This window comes from Malaclemys terrapin, chromosome 3 (genome assembly GCF_027887155.1).
Source record: "Malaclemys terrapin pileata isolate rMalTer1 chromosome 3, rMalTer1.hap1, whole genome shotgun sequence".
NCBI classification, from domain to species: domain Eukaryota; kingdom Metazoa; phylum Chordata; order Testudines; family Emydidae; genus Malaclemys; species Malaclemys terrapin.
This window is the reverse complement of record NC_071507.1, coordinates 166802713-166829713: the sequence shown is the minus strand read 5'-3', so window position 1 is coordinate 166829713 and position 27001 is coordinate 166802713. Positions and strand designations below refer to the sequence as shown.

The following is a 27001-nucleotide window of genomic DNA, read 5'->3' as shown; positions in this document are numbered from 1 at the left end:
TCGGGAAGAGGTAGGGAGTATTGTTCCCCAGCTGCCTCCTAGTGCTTCCCCTGCAGCCCTAGGAACAAATCAAAGGAGGTCAGAGTGCTCTGAGCAGCTGCTGTCCTTTTCCTGCTGTAGCTGTTTAGCAGACCCCCACTGGCTGCCTAATGCACTGCAGAGGATGGAGGAGCAAGTAACTCTGCCTACTACTCCATTACCTGGTTCACTACAGGCTGTGACAGCTCCAGGGAAAGATGGACAAGGTCTTGGTTGGTTCTGTCTCAGCCTTGGAGAGTGTTTAGCAATGGATTGCACCTCTAACACAAACAGCTACAAAGGGTAGTCAGAGTAGGAGAAAGAGAAGCTGAGAACTAACAGTTATAGTTCCCTGATATCTTGCCTCAGTCTATGGGCTGTTCTAACTTGTGCTAGCTGATGTATGGTCCCTAAAGGCCATCCAGTAGCTGAGGGTAGTTGGATCACTGCACACTCCAGTCATTCCTCATCCATGCCACCTGCACCAGGTATAGAGAGCAGGGAGACATAAGAACTCTATTTTAGCTCTAGACCTTCTTGAGTCTGCACAGCAATAGGGGAATCTCAAGCATGAGACTTGTTGGCTAGGTTCCATTCTCTTTCTGCTCTCTGAGCAGCACAAACAAGCGTAACAGAACAGATAATTTGTCCCACAGAATTGACAGTGGCCCCTTGACCTTTTTGAAATAACATGTTCATCTCTTAGGCTGAGAAGGTTGGAAACCACTGCAAAATTAGAACCTCAAATTGATAGTGCATAGGAAGCCAATAGAAACTGAGGAACATGGGCATTATATGCTCCCTTGTATTAAGCACCCTCAGAACCGGGTGACACATAAATCCACTCCTATTCAACATGCAATCTCATTGGATAAATGTTCACTTATTATGACCCAAGTCACATAAAATGATTTCTTTAAAACAGTATTTTGTAAAATGTCTATGCTTGAATCCCTCAGGTTCAGCATAACTCAATAATCAAAATGTTATGAGTAGTTTATTCTCAGTCGAGAACTTCATACAATGTAAAATCAAAGCAGCTCTAAGAGGAAGAGGTGCAGAAGTTATCTTGGAAGGCAGCATCTGGGAAAAATCAATTTTATTAGAACTAAAGAACACAGAAGGCTGCTGTTGATCAGGCATCTGAAAATAAAAAAAGCTCACCTTCAAACTGTATTCCCCAAACACACTAAAATATATAATTTATTCATTTTAACCCTTTCTAAAGTTTTGACAAACATTTTCTGATGTACTTTACTCTCTTCATGCACAGCTTTCAACACAGTATATGCTGCTACAATAAATTTCCCATCTGTAATACTTCTTGGAAACTGGTTGACTCAAACTAATGGAATATATTAAATACAGTTTTTCACCTTTATGTCTTTGGTTCATATCTGACCTAGGTCGGTAGCAATCATAGCTAGTTTATTTCTTTGATGCTATTTGGTGGCTCATGTGAAATGAACTGGTTTGTTGCCTATTATCCACACTACATAAGACACTACTATAATTGACACATTTGCAGGAAATTTCATGAGAGAGGCTACTCAGTCGCATTTCTGTCATTAGCATTTAAGGTACATCAGGTATGCTGTAATAGTTCAGCCTCAGGCACTTTCACAGATATGTTGTCAAGTTGTGGACATCTGAGTGAATTTGTATATTTAATGCATATAGTCAACGGAAGCCTTTTTCAACTCAATAGCTTGAAAAAGGAGAATAATGAAAAAAATGCTTTTTTTGTCACTTTCTACCTCCATAGAGCTTACTTAAGCAAAACAATTATTAAATAACTTAAAATACAATTTAAAAGTGATTAAAACTCAGAGAGTAGTTAAAGAAACCCACACTTGTACAATAGCACAGACTGGGTGACACACTGCTGTCAATGAATCTAAACTCCAAAACCTTTTTACAGTAAAACATACTAATTTCTAAATTCACAGTCATTGCTATTTTCTTTACCCTACAATTAAAAATAAGCAACATTTATGGAGAATTGAAAAAAAAAGTGTTTCTCATGTTCAGAATCTAGAAAACAGGTACATACTATTCCCAGATTCTAGAATCTAAATTCACTGTCAACTGAGTATTTTGTAACATTAAGTATAGTACCTAAGATGGGCAATATTTTTAAAAAATTCAAGTCTATGTGCTAATATTTTTCCAGTATTTTTGCACATGAAAAGGACATCTAAAGCTCAAACTTAATTAATTGCGTAGATTTTAATTTACTGCTATCTGTCAAGGTAGCACCAAGAGATCCCAATCAGAAGTAGGGTACCATTGTATTGGGCACTGTAGAAACATTTTAAGAGACAGTCTTTGACTTGAATAATGTAGAACTTCGATTAAAACAAGTTGCAACAGGCAATTGTAACAGAAAATAGAGAAGGTGGAGAAGAGATCATTAACAACTAGTGGAACACACAGATAAGGTATATTCATTATTTGTAGGCTTTAAGTCCTATGTCTTTAAAAGATACCTTGATTTTATGTTTGATGTATGAACATCATCGTAAAACATATAAATTTTGTTTATATGAGTTTGTGCATACTTACACAGGTAGTATACTAATTCATATTATCAAATTATGGGCTAGATCCTCAGCTGTACAAAAGCTCTGATTTTGTCACAGCTTGAGGTAGATAAAGGTAGCTTCATGCCACCTTTCTATTCCTGTGATCCTGGTGTTTGCTTGAAGGCAGTTTGGTCAGCAGCACAGGTTCAAGCAGCCTCAGGGCTGCACTAAACTGTGCCTAGCTACAGTGGTCCCTAAAAGATCATTTTGCAGCTGGGGATAGGGCAAGGAGAAGGGTGAAGAGCGGAGTATAATAGCTTGACAGCACGTAGAGATTCCCTTATGCTGAAGAAATATCTGCATACCTCATTAAAATAGCTTTAAGGCTGCTTTGCACTACTCTTAACATTAATAGCATTTGTGTATCATTCTAACTCATCACATACTGAATAAAAATGTACTCCTCAATATCCAAAATGTGGGATCCTTGTACTTTGGATCTAAATTTCACCACTGAAAACTTTTCTCAACATATACAAAAGAAATATGTTTGAAAAAATATATGCACACTTACGTTTACAGACAGGTGGCCTCCCTTTGTTACTCCATAATCCATCTTCTTGACACACTGCTGTTGCTTGTTGACTAGATTCTAGCTTGAAGCCCTCGTTACATTCATATATCACTCTACTGCCCAAAGTGAACTCATTACCTACAACTGAACCATTTCCTGGAGATTCTGGAATACCACACGACACAGCTGAGGGGGAAAAAGATGGAAATCTAGTATGTTAAGGTATTTTTGAAAGTCATATTTACCCCTATATACCAAAAAACATACATGCATAATAATACATTCGTCATCAATAACCAGTTCAATTTCCTCCACATCTACAACTTTCTAACTAATCCAGGAATATTTTTTAAAATGGATATATAAATAAAGTATAGCCAATGTAAGCCAACTTTCTTATCAATTAATCTATTATTTGTGCAATTCAGTCAATTCTGCAGTTACAGTAGATATCAAACGGTCAGAATAAAGTGACATGTGAAAGGCCAACAGGCCATTTATTGGCTCAGAATCATCCACCAAGTACCCAAAATTACCAGGCTAAAGTCAAATAAAATAGCAATGAAGGAGAAACCTCACATATCAAATAGTCTACTAATGCTATGTTCCCACTTTCTCTGTAGTCTTTCCACTCTTCCATCATTCCAGTTAGGGTATATCTACACTTCAAGATGGAACTGTAATATCCAACTGGAGACTTACCTGTGCTAACTGGAATCAAGCTAGCATGATAAAAATAGAGTGCAGTTGCAGCAGAACAAACAGCAAGAGGGACTAGCCTCCCCAAGTATATACCTAGCATCTTGGGTGAGTATGTACTCAGTACAGCTAGTCTCTCCCATCGCTTCACCTCTCCAGCTACGCTCTATTTTTAATGTGCTAGCTCAGTCGATGCTAGGTATGTCTCCTTAAGCTGGAAATTGTACCAACGCCGTGTAGTATAGACATACCTTAATATTGCTACCTCAGAAAAAGGGGTGAAATCCTAACCCTGGTGAACTCAATGGCAAAATTCCCATTGACTCCAAGGGGATAGGATTTCACCCAAGGTCTTTGGGACAGGGACACTTTCTTGAGATGCCCAGGAATGAGAGTCACCTTGTTATCCCTCCCCGCCCCACCTCCTACAGATCCAGCATGAGGGAGTCTTTCTTGTGGTAACTGGATGTCAGCTCTGTGTCACTGCCAGCCCTACACCCACTCAAGCATGGGTCTTCGGGCTCTGTCAGTCCCTACTTTGCCTTGCAAGTTAACAACAGGTGCACCTCAGATTCTGAGCCACTCTGAAAACATCTCCTTGTAGTGTCCAGCTCCTGTTGCTGGACAATCACACTAATTACCGGGTTCGCTACTTCCAAGGGAATAGTATGCACATTTCAGCTTGTTTGATTCAACTGAGTTTTAGCTGCAATATAACAACACAACACTGTAACCTATTTACAGTAAAAACAAATATAAATTTATTTACAAAAGGAAAGAATTATGAGATAGTGAGCCCAGCATATGGTATCTAACAATACCTGCTAACACAGGATTTTCCAGATAAGGTAAATTTCTGGAAATACCTATGTCAGAAGCCTTTACCAGTGATCCCTGAGTCAATATAGCCCTTCTGCAGTTATCAAAGACTGCCCAGGCAACTAATCACTCCCAGTGATTTTAGCAAAGAGAATTGTAGAAGCAGGAACTTTTTTGTGGGGCTTTGTTTTAACATGCTTCACACTCCACAGGGGCTAACTCCTGGGTGCTTGAATAACTTGGTAAACTGGGAAAGATTTTTCATTTGCCCTATGCTGGCATTTAAAATATAACAACAAGTTATTTCTTATTTCTTCTTCAAGTTTTATTTCTTTAGAAAGATTTAGTCTTTTTAAAACAGCAACTTGAAGTATAAAACAGCACAATAGTTACATTAAGCCCCTTTAATTAAGGATTACATAGGAAACCAAACCCACATATGTACAGAATCACCTTCTTGCTCTGGTCCAGACACTGATATATCACTCTATGATAAATAAAACATAGAAATTAAATGTAAGTTTAAGTGTTATATTTATAAATATTAAACAGTACGGGATGAGCTTTGATGATAAACTAGGGTTGAAAAAGAAAAACTCTGCCCCATATGTACTTGCTCAATTGTAGGAAGCAATGCAACATTTTAACATAAAGAATTTTGCCACTGCATGTCTTCTTCTTTGGACCGTGGACTTTTATTTAAATTTTATAAAATCAATATTTGCCAAAAGAATAAAAGGCCAGCCTTTACCGGAAGCCTACTGAACACAAGTGAGAAAAAAATCAATTTAATTAATGGTATAATTTACCTGCTTCAGTGTAAATGATTAATTTCACAACGCACTGTTACAGTACAATAAACATAACTCTACAAAGTTGTTTTCATTATTTCAAAGCTGTCACATCTGATGCATTTAAATTAAATACAACATAGTGTTTGGAATTTGATTACAATGAGACAAACTAGGCAATATGAAATGATAGATGTGGTTCATGTTCTTGGTTAGTGTTTTTTTATTGTGTTTGCTCCCATCTGGAATATGTCAAATTGCACACGCAAGTAGAACTGAAATAATGTGATAAAATAAACTGCTTCCTTAAAAAATAAAGTCAATGTGAATTTTACAAACGGACTAACACTAAATTTCCCACCATTTGAAAATAACTTGACAGCTGGGGAGCCTTTGCTTATATTTTTAAATAGGTAGAAAGTTGAAATCCCATCCTGTTTTTCTACCCCCTTAAAACTACCAAGCTCTCCCCATTCCCAGTTGCAATTACTGTGTTTTTTGTTTTCTGTTGGTAGCAGGATCTTGTCAACATTTTGCTCCCCCTCCCACAAACCCTCTCTTTCAATTATTTTCTGTCATGATAGAACAAACCTTGGCATGGCTCCTGAAGGGTTTACTTTGGGATGCAACTGGATTAATTCTAATTTCCTGGCAACTTTTTGATTGTTTTATCTTTTTTTTTTCTGGGAGTAAGATATCAATTTCTGATTTAAGCCTGCACATGGTTAACTGTCTAAAAGTAAAAAAATCAGGGTTCAAATTTTAAAAATATTATATGTAGGCCTAACTTTGTTCTTCCTTTAATCAGTAGAAATCTGGGTATAATCCTAAATTCAGAACTCTTTCTATGGAATGAAAGAACAGAATTTGGACCTCTGTAACTTGAACAATAAATGAATGAATCTGCTGCATTCATTTTATCAGGAAAATAGCTCTGTCAGCAGACAGTGCTTTGCACTTTGGCTTGATGATAATATTGCAGGAGACTACTTAAAATCCAGGAATTCTAACATCCCCCTATTATTTGCATGATATACTGCAGAATAAAAGGTGTGTAATATTCCATTTTACCTTTCAAGTGCTTAAGCTGCACCAAACAGATCTGTTTGTTATACTAGCCCCAGCATGTTGCACAGAATATTGCACCTGCTGCACCCTGATCTCAGTGTCTGCATCTGTTCCTCTCTTCTCACTCCCCTTTCACCATTTTCATTCCGCCTAAACATTACACCTAGTCCCCTCTTAGTTTTCTTCTCCCACTCATATAGGAGCACTGTTGCTGATCTGTATATTCCTTAGGTTGCTAAGCTACTGCTGCTGCAGTAATTGCTAATGATAGCAGTACCTTCTGGTGCTACTTCAGTTACAGTCCATCTGTCTATTTGTTACTCATCTCTCGCTACAGATAATACTATAGTGGAAAGTGGTATTCCTGCTGCTACTGTTTGTCTGATTATGGTAATAGCTTTTAGACCAATAGTGTCCAAACAAAACATGTCAGCACTCATTGGCTTGAATAAAGTAACAACAGCAAATACACAGTGACTTTCTGGAGCAAGCTTTGATGAAGAGAGCTAACTAAAATGACATTTGGTCATTTAACAGCTGAGAGTAGTCAATGCTGTTAAACACATAAGTGCACTGAAGCTGTTCTCAGCTTCCCACGTGCTTGCTAAAATGACTAAGAACAGACTAAGAAAATTGCCCAATTCAATGAATGGGTCCAGACATTTCTCAGCTCAATGATTAGAAGAAACTTACAGCCTGTGCCACCAACATGTACTTTGTACTTATGTATGAACACTTCCAGCTGGGTTATGAGCATTCAGAGCGTGAATAATGAATAGTTCTTTAACCTTAATTGTCGTCATTGTTCTTGTATTGCGGCAAGATATATTTCTTCCGAAGAGCCTATAATCAGCACAAGCTGAAAAGCCTATTTACTGCCTAGAAAGTAGGATGCAACTTCAATTGCTCATAAATGTTCCCCCTCAAAAATATTCTTCTATTTCTACAGTAAAGCTTTTCCTCTTCTTAAAAAAAAAAAATAACAAAAAAATCCTTTAGGATTCCCGAATCTATTCACATATACTGTGTGTGAACACAGTACATAAAAACACAGATACTTCAATGATATATACCATAGCAATTCTTATACATAAATAAAACACACACACAGTATTTTGATTGACATGTTACTTTAACAAGTTCTTCCCTGGTGTAACTCCACATAATTTAATGAAGTTAAAGCAGATAATTTGATCCATTACTGAATATTTATAAATACAGATCATATATCTTTTCACACGGTCAGGTTAGTTGTATCTGAAAAAGCTCACTAATATTCTATTGTTGATTCTCACCCTACTTCTAACCAAACATTATTTTAAAAAAAGTTTATTTTGTTTTAAGTAAAAATCATTCTATTCCCATGTACTTCAACCTCCTTTCTACCAGGGGACTGTCAGGTATTGCCAGCAGCAGCTCCAGGCACCAACGCACCAAGCGTATACCTGGGGCGGAAAGCCGCGGGGGGCGCCCTGCCAATCCCTGTGAGGGCGGCAGTCAGGCAGCCTTCGGCACCATGCCTGCGGGAGGTCCGCCGGTCTCGCAGATTTGGCGACAATTCGGTGGCGGGTACACCGAAGCTGCGGGACCAGGGACCTCCCGCAGGCATGGCGCCAAAGGCAACCTGCCTGCCATGCTTGTGGCAGCAAAAAAGCTAGAGCCGCCCTTGGATATTGCCAGACTACTAAGTGTGATAGTGTTTCTTATCAAAAGAGCCTCTGTGTAGCCCAGCAGGCAATAAGATGACCACCTTGCCAGAAAGTCTGTTTTATAATCAGACATTATTATAGGCCTGTAGAATTATATACCCTGCTTAATCCGAGCATGTAGTGAGTGCTTTCACATGGCAAGGAGGATTTTGCTTGCCTTTATAGAAGTTTATCAGAAATGTTACTACATGTTTTTATTTTTTTCGGTTTTTAAAAATGGCCTACCAGAAGAGCTCTAAAACCAAATAATACAAAAATGAATATTAAAAACATTAAAGAAAGTAGCCACATGCTCAGCACCCAGAAAAGAAAGGTTCCCTACAAGAACCTCTCAGAAAAAGCCTGGTTAACAGATACGCTTTGTCTTGAAGGTTCACTAATTTAGGTTGTGTTGAGCTAGTGGGGATGTACAGTACAGTTGAGGGCCTCTGGTTAAAATGCCCTGCCAGCAGCCTTCTCATCTTAAAAACAGGTAATCTGTAGCTAACCTCAACTCTCACAGTAGTCTGCAAGAAGAGATATAGACTTGTAAGTAGCTACTATAGGAATCAAACTATATATGAATGGTAACATCCTTATTATTATTTACTATATGTATTACCACCGACCCTAAGAGGTCCTGTCATGGGCCAGGAGCCATTGTGCTACGCATTGTACAAACACAGCACAAAAGGACAATCCCTGGCCCAGTGAGCTGACAAGCTAAGTAAAAGACAAAAGACAACAGATGGTACAGACAGAGCAACATTTTTAAAACTATAACTTGGCCAAATTACAAAACAACAAATTTCCAGGGACAATAAAAGGAACCTTTCCACTCTAAGGATTATCTCCCTGACAAATTTCAGCTTTCTGCTCCTTCTGCTTTAGTGTAAAACATTATGATTTTTTTTTAAGAACTGGAAAATTTGTATTTCTCTCTCCTCATATCCCAAAATATCTGAACTTTTTTTTTTTTTTTTTTGGTAAAAAATACTTTTCACAAATATTAACCTTGGGTATAGCCCAGTCCTGCAACATTTTAACCTCCCAAAAATAAAGTTCTAATCCAATGAGAAAGTGGGCTGTAATGGGGCACAGAAGCCTCCATGCAAGACCAGAAAGTGTTAATAGACTAGTGACTGTCAGACAAATTGAGACACCTGGAGCAGAGGCAGGAATCCTGTTCAGTTGGAGGGGAGCAATTAGAGATAAGAGAGACTGGCTATACACTAGGGCCGGGGAAGACTGGTGCCTAGCAGATCTCTTAGAAGAATGGGAAAAGTTTAACTTGCTTCATGTTTGTTTTGGACTTTGAGTACCCCAGAAGGGATAGAACTATATGTAACCTAGCCAGAGGGCTAAGTCTCTGCAACCTCAGGGATGGTGGGTGAAGCAGCAGAAGACCAGCTGGGAAACTGAAGCTGAGTGGCTGCTGCACTGCCCAATGTCACAAGGATGTGCTATAATATGAGGTATAATGAAAATGTTTCAGCAACTTTAACTATAGCTGTTGTTATTTGCTCCATTTACAATTATTTTGAATGCACTGTGGCTCATGCTTGTCTGTTGCTTTGAAAGTAACAGTAATAACAATAAATTGTTATTTTTTTTGGAACATAGTCAAGTTCCTTATACAGTATGTTGAGCATTATTAGGTGAGTCTCAACTTGAAAAGACTGGAAATGGAAATACCATTGACCCTAACAGCATAACCTAAATTAGAGATATGTTTATATTAAAATTGAAACTTTTGCACTGATGATGTGATGTTCGTCCATCATTATCGATGAAGACCTCAACAAGTCATTCTTTCGATGACCAGGCGCTGTGCGTCCGAAGATGACTGATCAGTCCAATTCGGGCATGGAACGTCCTATCACACGTCGGGCAGACATGTAATGGCACTGTCGATGATGTACGAGCAGCTCTGGACTTGCGCAGCTCACGCTTTTTTTCAGCCTCAGCAATACGCCTCGCCTCAGAGGTATTACTGCCTGTGTGAATGAGGCTGCGCCATGCTGGACGGTTCAGTACGAAGGTTTCCCATGTGGCGATGTTGATCTCGAAGGACTTCAAAGAGGTCTTCAGCGTGTCCTTGAACCGCTTCTTTTGTCCTCCAGGGGAACGCTTTCCCTGAGTGAGTTCTCCATAGAAGAGCTGTTTAGGAATGCGTTCGTCTGACATTCTCACGACATGTCCGGCGCACCTGGTCTGGGCTCTCATCAGCAATGTGTGAACTGACGGCAGACTGGCTCTAGTAAGGACATCAGTATCAGGCACTTTGTCCTGCCATCTGATTTTTAGAAACTTTCGCAGACAGGAAATGTGGAAGTGATTGAGCCTTCGTGCATGACTCCAATAGACAGTCCACGTCTCACAGGCGTACAGCAGAGTTGGAAGCACCACTGTTCGGTAGAGCTTCAGCTTCGTTGGTAGGCTGATCCCTCGACATTCCCAAACGTTGGAGCACAATCGGCCAAATGCAGAGCTGGCTTTAGCAATTCTGCAAATCATCGATTGACACTGCTCGGGAGAGGGTGCTGCCCAGGTACGTGAAGTGGTCCACTGTCTGAAGTCTCTGTCCGTTTACAGTGATGGATGGTTCTGAGTACGGAGCGTGGGGAGCTGGCTGGTGCATGACCTCAGTCTTCTTGATGTTAATAGTGAGACCGAAGTTGTTGCATGCAGTTGAAAACTTGTCCATACTGGCTTGCATTTCTGGCTCTGTGCTAGCATTCAGAGCACAATTATTGGCAAAGAGAAAGTCTCGAAGTACAGTTTCCTTCACCTTGGTGATGGCACGCAGTCGCCTCAGATTGAATAGTTTCCCATCAGTTCTATACTTCAGGCCTACTCCTTCAGTGCAGTGTTGAAAGGCATCAGTCAAAGTGGCAGAGAATATCATGCTGAACAAAGTGGGTGCTAAAAGACACCCTTGCTTGACGCCGTTGGTGACTGGGAAGGCCTCAGATGTTTCACCGTCATCCAGGACACGAGCCATCATACCGTAATGAAATTGACGTACCATTCGTATAAATCTGTCTGAACAGCCAAATTTCGACATGATCCTCCACAGGCCCTGACGACTGACAGAGTCAAATGCTTTCGTGAGGTCCACAAAAGTTGTGTAGAGTTCACGATTCTGCTCTTGACATTTCTCCTGTAGCTGATGCACAGTGAAGATCATGTCAATAGTCCCACGTCCCTCGCGGAAGCCACACTGTGATTCTGGCAGTAAGCACTTCTCCAGGTAAGTGATCAATCGGTTCAACAGAACCTGTGCAAGAACTTTCCCCGCTGTAGAAAGCAGCGAGATTCCACGGTGATTATCGCATACCTGGCGATTGCCCTTCCTCTTATAGAGGTGCAAGATGGACGCGTCTCTATATTCTTGTGGAATGGTTCCCTGCTTCCAAAAGGACTGAAACAGCTCAGTGAGTTTCCGTAGGAGCACGGGTCCACCGACTTTGTACACCTCTGCTGGTATGGCATCTGACCATGGGGCTTTGCCACTTGACAGCTGATTGATAGCTTTCTTCACTTCGTCCTCTTCTGGTGAAGCGTCCATGGAGTCATTGACTGCAACCTGGGGCATCTTGTCAATGGCTTCATCATTGATGACTGAGGGGTGATTGAGAATTGCTTCAAAGTGTTCAGCCCATCTCTGGAGAATCTGCATCTTCTCTGTAAGGAGCTCAGTACCATCAGAGTTCAGGAGGGGAAAGCTCCCAGAAGACTGTGGACCATAGAGTGTATTGAGGGCTTCATAAAACCGCTTATAGTCATTCCTGTCCGCATATGCCTGTATTTCATCTGCTTTGGCGCTCAGCCACAAGTCCCGCATTTTGCACAGTTGGTTCTGTACTGTTCTGAGAGCGTTGATAAAGGCAGTCTTTGCCGCTGAGGATGGATCATTTTGATATGCACGATGCAGGCGGTGCTTCTCAGCAAGTAAGACCTGGATTTCTGCATCATTTTCGTCAAACCAGTCTTGCCGCCTGCATGTGGAGGGCCCCAATACTTTCAATGCAGCTATATGGACAGTGTTGCAGAATCGCTCCCAGTCTTTCTCAGCGGAATCCTCAATACGAAGATCAGCAAGCTCATTCTTTAGGTCTTCCACTAGATTTTCAGTGATGCGGCTGTTCTTCAGCTTCGACACGTTGATCCTTTTGAGAGCCTTACAGCCTTGTGGTCGTCTCTTCGGCACGATATGGAGCTTCATTTTGGATACTATGAGCCTATGATCCATCCAACAGTCAGCGCCACACATAGCTTTTGTAACCCTGACAACTTGTCTATCCCTTCTTCTGACGATGACATAATCGTCCAAATGCCAGTGCTTGGAACGGGGATGCATCCACGAAGTCCTGTTACGGGTAGGAAGGTGGAAGACTGTATTGCTAATCAGAAGGTCATGTGCTGCACAGGTTTTCAGCAGTAACAGGCCATTGCTGGTACACTTTCCCACTCCATTTTTCCCGATGACTCCTTCCCAGGCTGCGGCATCGCATCCGACTCTTGCGTTAAAATCGCCAATCAGAATCGGCTTGTCTGTGCGGTGCACTGACGATAGCAGAGTATCTAGTTCTTCGTAGAATTTATTCTTCATATCCTCTGGGTTGGTCATTGTAGGAGCATATGCGCTGATCAATGTAGCTTGTTTTCCTTTTTGAAATGGAAGCTGCATTGTCATGAGCCGGTCATTCATACCCTTGGGGGAACTGGCAAGTTTCCGAACAAGATGATTCTTGATGGCGAAACCAACTCCAGATTCGCGACGCTCATCACTGCTGCGGCCACTCCAGAAGAATGTATAGCCACCACCTGACTTGGACAGCTGTCCTTCATTAGCAACGCAAGTTTTGCTAGGGGCTGCAATGTCAATGTTGTAGCGTGCGAGCTCTCTAGCGACAAGTGCTGTTCTTCTCTCCGGTCTGTCTGCCGTGATGTTGTCCAGTAACATGCGCACATTCCATGTGCCAATAGTGATCGGTGTCACTCTAAATTTTGTTTTTGTTTTTGTTCAACCGCTTTTGTGGGATCCCCACCAGCTGCGCTATGCTGGCCAGGGTAAGGTGAAGCAGGCAATGTTTAGGGCACCTTTTCTAGCCCCCTCCTCATTCTATGGAGGTGAGCAGTGCAATCCTGAACAGGGCTGCTCAGTCGGTCAAGAAGATGCCGAGCTCCACTGCTGCTTCAGTCAGTGAGGAACGACCATTATGCCTGAGCCGCCAATGTGCAGGTCCGTGGCTACAGCTCCCAGTGTATCCACACCTGCTGCTTTGTCGCTCGCCCATTGCCACAGGACTTGATATGATGTAATATATGATATGATATGACGTTGAGACTTGCGCATGAATTAGATTAAAGTGAGGGAGAGTTGCGCAACGTCAGCCTCACTCTCTCTTCCCAGTTCCTATCTGTATCCAGTGGCAGAACAGAAGTCGAGACAGCTGGAGATAGGGCAGGGCGCAGTGGATGACCAGGACGCCTACATGTCTTGTCGTGCTCTTAAGCGTTCCACAACGCTTGCTGTCACCGCCTTCCTGACCATTGAACCAGGTTGAACCAGGTTGCCTCAGTCAGCCGGATCCAGCCTTTGCATGCAATGGGTAGACAGGCCCTAACTCACTGAGAGTCTCATACTCATCGGCTACCCTCACCTGGTTTAGCCCACCAGTCGAGACAGTCTCCAGGTTGTGGCTGCTGTCGCATGCTGACAGCTACTTGGAGCCACAGGTGAGAACTGGGTGTCAAGTGGGGACCAAAGTGGATGAGCTACTCCAAAGAGTACGACTGCTCCCCCATCAGAGGTACTACCCCTCCCTGACAGCCCCATACAGCCCCGAAACTTTTGCACTACACATACAGAAAAAGAACTACTTTTTTTTAAACACAATCAAATTTGATTCCAAACATTATTTGCTGCATAAACATGTTGTTTAATTATAAATTAAGCCCTGTGGAATCAGTTTTACTGGTATTTCAGACCTAATTAAAGGACTTTTCTTTGCAAATATCCCATGCTGATATCTATAAACTGGGCCAAATATGTCTGGCTCTTATAAGTTTTCAAGGAGAACTTGTGTGTTTTCATGCAAGATAAATATGTTTCTCCAAAATTTCTGAAAAATATCTTCTTTACATATAAAATCTTATTGTAAATGTATATACCTTATTCTTATAAATTAATGTTGTGATAATTAATAATCATTATTAATGATAATTTAATATTCAATACAGACCCTACTGCACAGGATGGTATAGTCACAAGGACAGAGTTAATACATTTATGCAATTTCATAGGTTTTGTTCCAAGTGTAGTTAGTTTTGAATTTCTGAGCTTTTATTGTGTTTTCTTCAGAACTGTGTTACTACAAACTTATTTACAATCTTAACTTCAGCTTTATTATTGTTAATTTCTTGTATTTTTGGACCTATTTTCCACTGGTATCCATTGCTTATGCATCATGTTCAAGCTGAAACAACAAGGAGTCTGGTGGCACCTTAAAGACTAACAGATTTATTTGGGCATAAGCTTTCGTGAGTAAAAGAAGTGAGGTTTTTACTCACGAAAGCTTATGCCTAAATAAATCTGTTAGTCTTTAAGGTGCCACCAGACTCCTTGTTGTTTTTGTAGATACAGACTAACACGGCTACCCCCTGATACTTGACACCATGTTCAAGCTGGTCTTCCTCACCTTCAAGCCCTATACGTATTCACTCCTATCTCCACATTATGTTCCCTTCCTCTCAGTTTCATACTCTATGTATCCTCCTGTGTATCTGCTCCCTTAATTTGCTTCTACTACTCTCTGTAAATTCTGCCATGCTGTCCCTCAGACCTGAGAACACGTTCCTTGATCCTGTGCAGCAAAGCAAAGAACCACTTTCCCCCTTCTCCTTCAAATCTGTTCCAATCAGTGTATATACAATTACCTATTTTTAGGTATATTTTTCAAAGACATCTTGGGGAAAGCCAATTTCTCTCCACCATTGGTGGAGTAGTGTTCTAAATGTAGAAGAAAACTAGTAAACACTGAAGTTATGCTGCACTGAGAAGAGGGACAGGCTAAGGTGATGACAGGCCTTAGGGCATTCCCTAACTTTGTAAATCTTGTATTTATAATCTTAATGTTCTTTTAACACAGTTTCTGTGTTCAGTTTCCTAGGTTTAAAAATAACTGAAAAACCCCAGAAACTCCATCAGATGGAACCATATTGACACCCACATGGTTCATCAGCAGGATTGGAATGGTTAGATTCACATACAGTTATGTGAGCTAAAAGTAACTGATAACAGTAGTAGGCTGTCTTCCTCTATGTGGACAAGAGAGAGTGAGGAGACACAATCTGCCAGTGGTTTTCACAGATATTTGCTGATTCAGGAATCTTGGGTGCAGTTCCAGGTTCTGGAGGGGAATGTGATCTAGTAGCTATAGATCCTTCTGTCCCTCTGCCCTCCAGCCTGCCTTTCTCTGCATCCTGCCTCTTTCCTACCTATACCTGGATCCTCATCTCAGTCTCACCTCTCTTCACCCCCACGACACCTCTTAATCTCAGTGTCCATCTCCAGGCTCCTCCTCCTAGTCCCAGTCTCCTTGCCCAACCAGTCCTAGTCTCCACCTCCTTGCTCTTCAGCTTAGTCCCAGGCTTCTCCTTATCCTGACTTTCAGTCCCTCCACACCAGGTCCCTCATATGACCTTAGACTGTCCCCGCTCCACTCCATGTCTCAGACTCCCTGCAGACTTCTTTTCCCAATCTCCAGTCCGTCCCCTAGCTTCTTGTCCAGCCTCAGTCTCCTTTCTCTCACTAGCTCCTACTCTCAGTTACTTTTCCCAGCCAGCCATCTCTATCTGCCAGTCTCTCCCCATTACCCCTTGCCCCGCCAGCTCCCAGTTCCAGTCTCTCTCTCTCTCTCTCTCTCTCTTTCACACACACACACACACACACACACACACACACACACACACACACACACACAGTGGAGATGATTCAGAAGTGAGCTATGTAATACATGGAGATATAGCTATCTCATAGAACTGAAAGGTCATCAAGTCCAGCCCCCTGACTTCACTAGCAGGACCAAGTGTCCTAGGGTAGGTCCCACGTAGGTCTACTCCAAGTTCCTGTTTGTATGGTGGGAGTTCTGAACATTGTACTGGATCAGTTAAATGCTTAAAACATGCAATTGCAGCCTGCTGTCCCATGCACCTGTAGTTCATTCTCTTGCATGTAGTGATCAGTATAATTATGCTTGGAGATTTGAACCTTTTGGATTTAACCATGTTACTGAGTTCTCTAGATTTATTTTCCATTTGCTATATAACAATATAGCATCACAGCCTTCAAGTTTTTGTCCCCATTTAGGCACATAGTAGGGTGACTATATTTCCCTGTGCTGAATACCTGGTAAAATTACTTGTATTCAAGTGAGTTCAATGGCAATCTATCAGAACTATGCAGTACAAACGTTCAAATTAACATCAAGTTGACTGAGCCCCTGTTAAAAGGAAATACTGCATAGTCGGATTCTTTCTATTTACCTTCTTATTTTTAAGGCTTTAGGGTTCACACAGGAAGGGGTGACACACACCCCTACCCTCCCACCCACCATGTTGTTTTTCCCAGGCCAGAGGGTCTTGGGCTTTTCCAGGGCTCTGGCCCAGCCAGAGGCAGTGGGAGAAGGAACGAGCTTGCTGGCCAGGCTCCTGGTGAGCAGAGCACTCTGACCAGGAGCTGATTCTCCCTACAGCGCTGGGAGTGGGACCCACCCTGGTGGGGGGGATATGGAGAAGCAGAAGGGCTGGGTAGGGGGCAAAGGGACAAAGAAGGGAGAGGACAACGAGATGGAGACCATGTAAAGAGCTGATGGGTGGACAGCAGAGGCAACATGTAACCGGCCTCCACCTGGTGCCTGCCCGCAACACCAGCCTCTACAGCTCGCAGAGCACAGCCAGTGCCAGTTGGAAATGGGATGGGAGGTGGGGCCCTGCTTGCTGAGAGCTGGCACGCAGCGGGGGCTGCAGCTTTGCCCCATCACCAGCCTTGCACACCCACCCCTATTATCGGCTGGCCCCCCCACTCACCGCTGGTGGGCAGGCGGCTGGCGAGCAGGGATCCAGCCAGCAGTAGGACCCGCCAGTACTGATGGGGTTGGGGAGACAGAAAATATGGGACAATTTGTCCATTTTTAAGAAAAAGTCAGGACACCTGCAGGAGGACTTAAATAGGGGACTGTCTCTTCAAAAGCAGGACATTTGGTCACCCTCCACATAAGTAAATTTAAATACATGAGTAAGCCCACTGAGTTCATGGATAAGTATTTGCAAGACTGTGCAAGACTGTGTTCTTATTTTGTAACAGATTTTTAGAGGTAAACGATGGAAACATATATAACAACAATACAATATCTTACCATGGCAGAGCGGGGCAGGAGAATCCCATTGATACAGGCCATTCTGAAGACGTCTACAAGTTGCATTACTATGGCCAATCATTCTATATCCAGGCTTGCAGTAATAGTGCACTTTACTTCCAGTTGAACCTGCTGTTTTATTTAAAGTTCCACCATTCTTTGGGACATTGTTTAAGCTGCAATAGGGAGCTATATACCAAAAACAATACAATTATAATTTTTAAAAGTTAGCAAACATATAAAAAATAACAATTCATCTTGCAATATTTACAAAATATGTTTGTGTAATTTAAAAATCTATAGTATGTTTTGAATTACTATCAGAATTTTCATTTTCATATATATATATAAAATGTAGAAATACCATGAGTTGGAGGAATATCATTTATATTCCACACATTCAGAACTCCTTTTATTGACAATACATTGTAAAAGCTATGAGAGTGAGCTTTGTTAATAACAAATAGTTTCCTCAGAACTTCACCTACTTCACATTTAGTGAATAAATTCTCTCATAGACTTGATTCATTTATATCTAGGTCAATAGTTATATAATTCACTATGCACAAAGGCCACATAGTTTTACATCTAGGCTGAAATTTCAACTTTGACTCCGGCCCCATCACTTCACTGGCTCACAATAACTTATGTAAGCTCTATGATTGGTAGGTCTTTCAGGTTTAGATCTAATCTCTCCCCTCCTATTGTTTTAAGGAAGGACTCAGACCCCCACCATGTTGTTTTTCCATCTTTTCCACCTTCCTAATACACATCTCGTTGAGGCCATCAACTACTCATCTGGCTGGCTTGGTGGCTATTCAGGATAGAATTAACTACATCTCCTGTTAAATATTGGAGCAAATTTCAACTACAATCAATTAATTGTTTAAATACATTTGTCTTCGGTTGAAACCTGCTACAGATGGTGACAGAGTTGTAGCCAGTTCTCTTCTGAGTATCAGCTAGAAGGAAGCTCAGGCAAGACACCAAGAGATGGACATAATGAATACTAGTCAAGAAACATAGAAGCAGGAGCCAGATTTATGGCAAAATTACTCTCTTGGTGGGAGGAGAAATAACAAAATTTCCCAGGTAAAAGTTTTTTCCACCCATTGCTGTACGGCATAGATTACAAGATCTCACAATTAGTATTGTTGTTTTGAACACTGTACTTCCGACTCACATTTGGCTGAAATACTGATGGGAGCTATATTCAGGGATATATATTAAATGCCTCCAATATTTATTGCTATGACTACATAGGAAGAATTCTAAAATTCAGTCCAATGAACAGGTTGTATTATTTTTATGTTATTAATATTTGTGATACAATCCCCTCCCCCTTCAATTTTCAATACCTAGGTATAGGGCTTTGTTTGGTTTTACTTGGTTTCTTAGTTGAGTGAATGGTTAATAGTCATCTTTAAAATGGAAAGAGTCTTGCTCCTATCTTATATTATAGGTGTGCTCTCAGGTAAATCCTGGTCCAAAACGAAGGAGCAAATACCAGGGAGAGATAAGAGCTATTTAAGATAAAGGGCAATATCAGTACAAGAACAAATGGATATAAACTGGCTATGAATACATTTAGGCTGGAAATTAGAAGAAGGCTTCTGATTATCAGAAGAGTGAGGTTCTGGAGCAGCCTTCCAATGGTAGTTGTGGGGACAAACTTTACCAGTTTTCAGATGGAGTTTATTACATTTATAAAAGGGGTCTGTGATGGGATTAGTTGAGACAGCAGGGAAATGAAACTCAGTGACCCAGGAAGTTCATTGAAGTCCTATATTCTGTTTTTTGTAAAAAGCAGACTTTTATAAAGCCTACGACCAATTCAAATTTTTCCCTGACTTTATTTTTAAATTCAATGGATATATTTCTTTCTTCGTACAACAAGCATGACCTATTGCTTTACACTGTTTCCAACTTCAGACATTTCAGTATTGCAGCTGACAAATTAAAGCTGACAAATATATTTTCATTGTCTAAACTGAGAGAATTGCAAAAGTAAACTGAATTAAAATATGAAGAGGCTATTTAGTAATCTTTAAATAAAAATTAATAACTTAGATTAGGAAACTATATATTTTTTATCTGATGATGTTCCCATATCATTCAGATGGACTGAATGGGTCATTTCTTTAATAGAGAATCGGAATGCCTGGACCATGGAGTACGTTTGTGCACTCCTATATTCCATTTCATAACATAATACACAAAGCTTGTGATTTTATCAAAGGTAACTTGAAAAAACATTTACAACCTAATACTAAAGACACAGAAAGCATCAGCTTTTCTGGTTTCCATCCTCACATCATACCTGGTAAAATGCAGTATTCTAGTATGCTGAGCCCTCACCACACCACTATATCCAAGAGGAATTTTTGCTGTTATCTAAGAAGCCCTTATATGACACAAATGTAACTACAAATCCTTCCCCCATCTATTGTACTGATCTTAAAATATGTAGTAAATAATCTGTTCCTCCCACTGTCTGGGAAGTTCCTCTGTTATTTAGAGATGGGCTGAATCAAGAGGGTTTCAGTTTATTTTGAACAACCAAGTCCCAGATCAGGAGTGGTTCATGTCCAGGTTCTATTTCTGTACTAAACATCAGTGTTTTCTTGGGATGGGGAATTCTGGATAAAAGGTTTCAATTTTGTCATATCACTTATATAGGAAATCCAACTGTGGTTTTCATTTTGGAAAGAGATTATTTTTTCTAGTAGCTCTAGATTATCAATATAGATTTGCAGTCTGGGGAATGTAATGTGCACAAAAGTGGGAGACTCCTTTCAAAGCAGTGGCCTTTGATGCTACGTGCATACACCCTTGTATAATTAAATGCAAGATTCAGAACAAGATTTCTAAGAAACCACAACCCTAATCCCAGCCCAGTAACTAGAATCCATATTAAAAACACTGAAGAAATGTGGATCAATACTGACATTCTGTTCAAAGAGTTATGGTCACTAGTAAAATATCTATTTTTTTCCCTTTGAGTGTTGTCAGTATAGAGGGAATGCTTGGGAGATGAAGTAGTGGTCATATCCCCCAAAGGAATGGAGTTGGATGCAAGTTAGGAAGCAAGGATGGCTCAGTAAAAGGTTCTGTTTTGGGCCAATCTGAATATCCTTTACAATCACAGTGACATTTGCTTACATACTTCAATTAAATGCATGAAATTACAGAAATACCCTTGATTTTCTAAAAAGGGAATTGACATTTAAAGAGGGACAATGAATATTACATTAATTTACTTTTCAAATAATTTAAGAAACAAAGGGATTATGTTTCTGAAGCAAGATGGTTAAAACTAAAGGCTTCAAGTGGTTCTAGGAAAGCCTTAAGCGGCATTTAGTTTTGAATCTCTCAAGGGAAGTTGAGAATGACAGCTGAGGTTTAATACCATTTTCATTTCAGTCAAAAAAGAATTGCAAAGTGATCTCGACAGTTTTGCAGCTCTAAGAAGAAACTATTACCTGTATGCTTGGATTATTTGTTTTATTTTTTCTGCATTGCAGGAGAATTTATTAGCATGTTCTTTTTCTCTACTTTTTAAAATATGGTCATATAAGGACAAACTACACTGAGGTGGCCAAACCCACCAAGCCACATATGGCAATCTTCAGAAGTTCGAGAGCCGGGGCATGCATGCCAGGGCTCGGGGCTTCATCCACATGGAAGGGGCCTGATGGGGCTTGGGGCTTCAGCCCCACTCCTGCTGAATCCCCGAGCTCCAGCAGGTGCACGTCACAGGGCTGAAGCCACCAAACCCCCCTCCCTGCTGGGCGGAAGCTCCTACTCCACCACCCTACTGCAAGGCAGAGGTCCTGAGCTCCCCTCCCCCACTCTGGTAGGTGGAGAATGAGGGGAGCTGTGGGGGGCTCCGCGAGCCACAGTTTAATGGTTAAAGAGCCACAATTTGGCCACTCCTGAAGTATAGAGTATGTGTGAGCCTTCCAAACAGCAACCTTAATGGGGCATAAAACAGGTGCGAAGTAGACATTTGAATTACATAAAATGAGAAAACCTACTGAAAATTTTTCTTTTTTCTGTTGTTGTTGTTGTATTTATTACAGTAGCACCTATGAACCTATCATAGACCAGAGTCCCACTCTACTAGGCATTGTACAGACACATAACAAAAAAGATAATCCCTACCCCAAGGAACTAAAAGTCCAAGTATAAGCCAAGAGATGGATGAAACAAACAGGGAGACACAAGTTAACCGTAAGACAATATTTGGCAACATGAAATGCAGTGGTCACTGGTGTGGGGAGGCTAGGACTGGGAGGTTGGGGGAAAGGAGAGACAGGGACTGTTTGAATGAGGTGGCTGGGACTGGGAGAAGAGGCTAGAACTGGCCGGGGTCATTTCTTAATTGCTGAGTGCTTTATTAATAATGTTGTTTTAACAGAGTGAGGGACTGTGTAGGTGTAAAATATACATTTATAATAGCCACTTATTAGCAACGGACCCAGATTAGATCCACTTCAGAGTTTCTACAGAAGTGCTCAGGGCCCCTGCTAGACAGACCCCTTTAAGCCTCAAGCTGCACAAAGTTAATTGGGAAAGATGTCACAGATAGCCAATATGTCAGAAACTGTTCCTGCAGTCTTCCCCTAGCCAAAAGTCCTATTCAAGTCAACTGGAGTTCTGCCTGGGTCAGGAATGTAGAACCACCACAGTATACACAAAAGACATTTTTAAGTAAACATCAAAATCAATATTTGTAAACTATCAGATATTCTTTCGAAAGAAGGATATAGGGTTGCCAACCCTCCTGGATTGTCCTGGAGTCTCCAGGAATTAAAAATTAATCTTTAATTAAAGATTATGTCATGTGATGAAACCTCCAGGAATACAGTCCAAACCAAATTGGCAACCCTAGAAGGACAAGTAGCTCAGCAGCTGGTCTTTCTTTCTTTCTTTCTTTCTTTCTTTGCAACTAAATGCTGTAACATTAAAAAAGTAACATTTATTTTAAGCTTTTAGTAAAGCTTGCAAGTGATAGCATCTAAGGAAAGGGTGGAGGAGAGTTCATAGTGTTTTATATCTGAATTACTTCTGTATTCACGCTATATGAGGGGTAGGCAAACTACGGCCCATGGGCCGGATCCGGCCCCTCAAGGCTTTGGATCTGGCCTGCAGCGCCACCAGCACCATGTGCCTGCGACCCCCGGGTGGGGGGGCAGAGGGCTCCATGAATTGCCCTTGCCTCCAGGCACCGCCCCCCGTAGCTCCCATTGGCCAAGAACAGGGAACCGTGACCAATGGGAGCTTCGGGGGGCGGTGCCTGGAGGCGCGGCAAGGGCAGTGCACGCAGAGCCCTCCACCCCCTCTCCCAGGTGCTGCAGTGCTTCCGAGAGCAGCTTGGGGCCGGGGACAGGGCAGGCAGGCAGGTACCTGCCCTGGCCCCAGTGCACGCTGCTGCCACCCCGGAGCCGCGTGAGGTAAGCCCAAACCCTGCTTATACCCCACCCCCCACCTCCCTGCCCTAAGCCCCCTGCCTGCACCTTGCACCCCTCCTGCACCCCAACATCCTGCCCTGAGCCCCCTTGTACACTCCACACTTCTCCTGCACCCCAACCCCCTGCGCTGAGCCCCCTGCCGCACCCCTCCTGCACCGCAACTCCCTGCCCTGAGCCCCCTCCCGCAGTCCGCACTGCTCCTGCACCCCTGCCCTGAGTCCTGTCCTGCACTCCGCACTCCTCCTGCACCCCTACCCCTTTCCCTGAGCCCCTCATACACCCCGCACTCCTCCTCTGCCACAATCACTTGCCTGAGCCCCTTCCTGCACACCGCACCCCCTCCAACACCCCACACTCCCTCCCTCACCCCAACCCCCTGCCCCGGTCCTGCATACAATTTCCCTACCCAGATGTGGACCTTGGCCCAAAATGTTTGCCCACCCCTGCTCTATATAGTTTAGTAATAATTCAAAATGTGATCTTACTGCTAAATCCAATTCCCATTGGAGTTGAGGGTGCTGAGTGTTCAACAACTTGCAGGATCAGGCACTAACAGAGTTAGTAAAGAAGGAAGTATAAGGCAATAATGTCTAAAGGCTTGAGGGTGAGCTAGTGCCTCAGGAAATGTTAATGTCAAAGCTCCAACCACTATCACCTGCACTCCATTTCTGTGTTTCAATGGGAATCAATGGGATAGAATGCTTATAATGTATTCCAACCTCATACCTACAACTACAGAGATAAAATACTTTTCTTCTCCAATAAGACTTCTGAGACAGGAGCTGCACTGACTCTATGAGAGGATTAGCAGGTACGAGTGCAGTGATGCAGGATGCATTTGTCTAGGAACAACAAAACCTTTCACCCACATTAATGATAAAGTGTAAGCCAGCCACTCCATTGACCTGAACTAGTATTGCAATATAGATTTAATTCAGTTTTCTCAGTGACATATCAGCAAAGATCTTTCAAGGCCTCCTAAGTATTAATGTTTTCTTCAGGGTAACACATTTGTACATTTTCAGTTCATTTATATCCGCAATGCCCATTTGTCAATTTTGACTAAAGACCAACCAGTTGTAGCTGTGTCAGTGCCAGGATATTAGAGAGACAAGGTAGGTGAGGTCATATCTTTTATTGGTCCAACTTCTGTTGATGAGAGAGACAAGCTTTCAAGCCACACACAGCTCTTCTTCAGGTTTCAGAAAGGTACTCTCAGCATCACAGCAAAATGCAAGGTGGAACAGATTGTTTAGCATAAGTAGTTAGCACATATTGTAAACGACTGTGACAGGGTGTACCAGGCCCTTTGATGCTCCCTGCTGGAGGCCCTGCAGTCCTACTACACCGAGCTCCAGGATAAAGAGCAGTGAAGGTGGGTCCTCCCGACCTTCCTAGAAAGGCTGTAGGGAAGCCAATCAGAGTTCAGCTGGCTCACTTAAAGGGAGATACAGGGCCTGAGCAGGGCAGTCACTGGCTGGGACCAGAAAGGTAAAGAAGGAGTGGAAGATTGTGAGATTCCATGGGTAAAGAGACTGGAGAGAAACCCTACTCAAGCAGGGATAGGACTGTGAAGTTTTCCAGGTGGAGAGGCTTGGAGAGAGAACTCTGAAAGGGGGCAGAGACAGTTACAAGCTCTCCAGGCAAAGAGGCATGAGGGAAGACCCTGAGAAATCAGGACAGAGACTGAGAAACTTTCTAGTCAAGGAGGCCTAGTAGAGACCCTGCTTAAACAGGGAGCAGACAGCAAACCCAAGAATGTGATGGGACAGAGTGGGAAGCAGCCCAGGGAATGCAGCAGTAGCAACTAGCAAAGAAAGCAGCACATGGCTGCTACTTGTAGGGTTTCTGGCTTGAGACCCAGAGTAATGGGCAGGCCTGTGTTCCCCCACTGGCAACTGGCAGAGTGGCCAAAGCCCCGAGAAGGGGACATGATTTGTTTTGGAGCCCAAGACAGGGACTAGAGTTTAAATAGGCCAGGAGACGGGGCTGAAGAATTTGAGAAGGCCAATTTTTTGTTGGGTTGTATTATCCTGGAAAGGGTTCCTTCATGTGTCTGTGTGTAACTTAGCTGGTGGGCTAAGCTGCTGAAGGCCTGCCTGATCAAGGCAACTGCCAACAGGGGGCTCTAAGAACATACTAAAGAAAGAGTGCAGGATTGCACCGAGCTGGTAGGAACCACTCATTAGAGGCGAGTATCTTTCCCTCCCTTCCTCCTGCTCCCCCCCCATCCCCTGGTCACAGGGGCTATTCAAGGTAGAATGGCCCATTAACATCTCTGCAGTCATAAGACAAAAAGAATGGGTTAGTGGGTTATGGTTTATTGCCAAGATCTGTAGCCCACTAACCCCCTCTTTTTGTCCTATGACTGCAGAGGTGTTTACAGGCCACTCTACCTTAAATGGTTCATTGCAGTATGTGCTAACTACTTATGCTAAACAATCTGTTCCACCTTGGCATTTTGCTGTAACTCTAGGAGTACCTTTCCAAGACCCGAAGAAGAGCTCTGTGGGGCTTGAAAGCTTGTGTCTCTTGTGACATTACACTCCATATTCTTTATGGAAATATGCTTATGATATGGATATGGCATAACTGAGATATACTTTATGCAAGATGGCTCGTGTAAGATATCATTGGAAAGTTATGATTTACTGAATGCGATTATCCATGTATCATTTCTGTATCTGGAGTTAGGAATATTGACTATGTTGCTGTATTTCAAATGTGTTACTTGGGGTGTCACCCCCAACTAGCCCCTCAGGTACAACAACGAAAAAGCCAGACAGGGCTGATGGCCCATTAGCAAAGACAATGGACTGTGAAAGGGTTTAGTCTTACTGTGGACACTTCAGACAGCCTGAGAGCAATCGCTGCCACAGCCCTGAAGAGATATGGGTCCAAGTGACCTGGTACGGGACCCCCACATTGGAATGTCAGTATTTTTCCACTGGAAGACCAAGGGTTCCCACCTTACACAAGAGCTATATAAGGCAGGGGGGTGACATCATCGAGGTTCTTCTCTGCCTCCCCACCCAAAGAGACACTGGGAAACACCTAGAAGCAAGAACTAAACTCGGGGGAGGGGAGAGAAGAGTTGAGCCAAAGCTGTAAGTGGTCTAACTTGTGAGTAATAATACCTGAAGTCTCAAGCTGCAGGCCAGTGTAGCTGCCTTTCAAGATTTTCCATAATCTGCTTGTGACAATATCTCCTTCCCTACACTCACTCTTTCTCTCTAATATTGCACAGACACAAAATAATTTATCATTTCTCAAATAAAATCAATGAGGTGACAAATTTGGGGCTCTTTCCCCTCCCACAACAGAGAAATCCTCCCCAGTTGTTCCTTTTCTTTAGTCTCAAATAGCACTGAAAGCTCAGCCTTGCTTTTTTTTTTTAACTTTCTTTGGGGTTAGATGTTGGCACTATGTCCCTGTGCACTCAAACAGGGGACAGTCTGGCTCTCAATAAAATATTTTCTGAAGTGAAAAAGAAAATGTTTTTGTTAGTCATTGAAAGCCTTGAGAGATACACAACCATATATGGCTCAAACACAGCAAAAACAATATGTTTCAGTGACATAGGTAGTACAATAATCAGTGCAGAAAGACTTTTCTTCCCCATGGATGCTGCATAAATGATCTCTGTGGTAAGTGTCTAGAGCCGAATGTGTGTGTGTGGGAAGGGGGAGGTTTATTTTATCCCATAAATGGTAACAAGGCCAATGGATCCACACACAGCGGCAAATCTTGTTTGAGCCTTCATTGTTACAGTGACATCATTGGCAATGGAACTACCCTTATTCCACTAAAAAACTGGAAGGCAGGATTTTGCAGACTATTCAGTTGGTTCACATTCCCTGCATAGAGCCCCTGTGCAGCAGTTTAAATGTAGCTATGAAGGACATAGCATGGTTGGGCCA

General features: G+C 42.3%; 1 protein-coding gene across 1 annotated transcript in view; it reads right to left on the bottom strand.

Moving 5' to 3' along the window:
• CSMD1 (CUB and Sushi multiple domains 1) overlaps positions 1-27001 on the bottom strand; it is a 1946356-nt gene that overhangs the window by 140962 nt on the left and 1778393 nt on the right. Inside the window, exons 49-50 of the mRNA XM_054023823.1 lie at positions 17608-17796; positions 3118-3303 (exon numbers count right to left, since the gene is read on the bottom strand). Of these exons, the coding sequence (XP_053879798.1) occupies positions 3118-3303; positions 17608-17796 (375 nt within the window). The remainder of the gene's footprint in view (positions 1-3117; positions 3304-17607; positions 17797-27001) is intronic.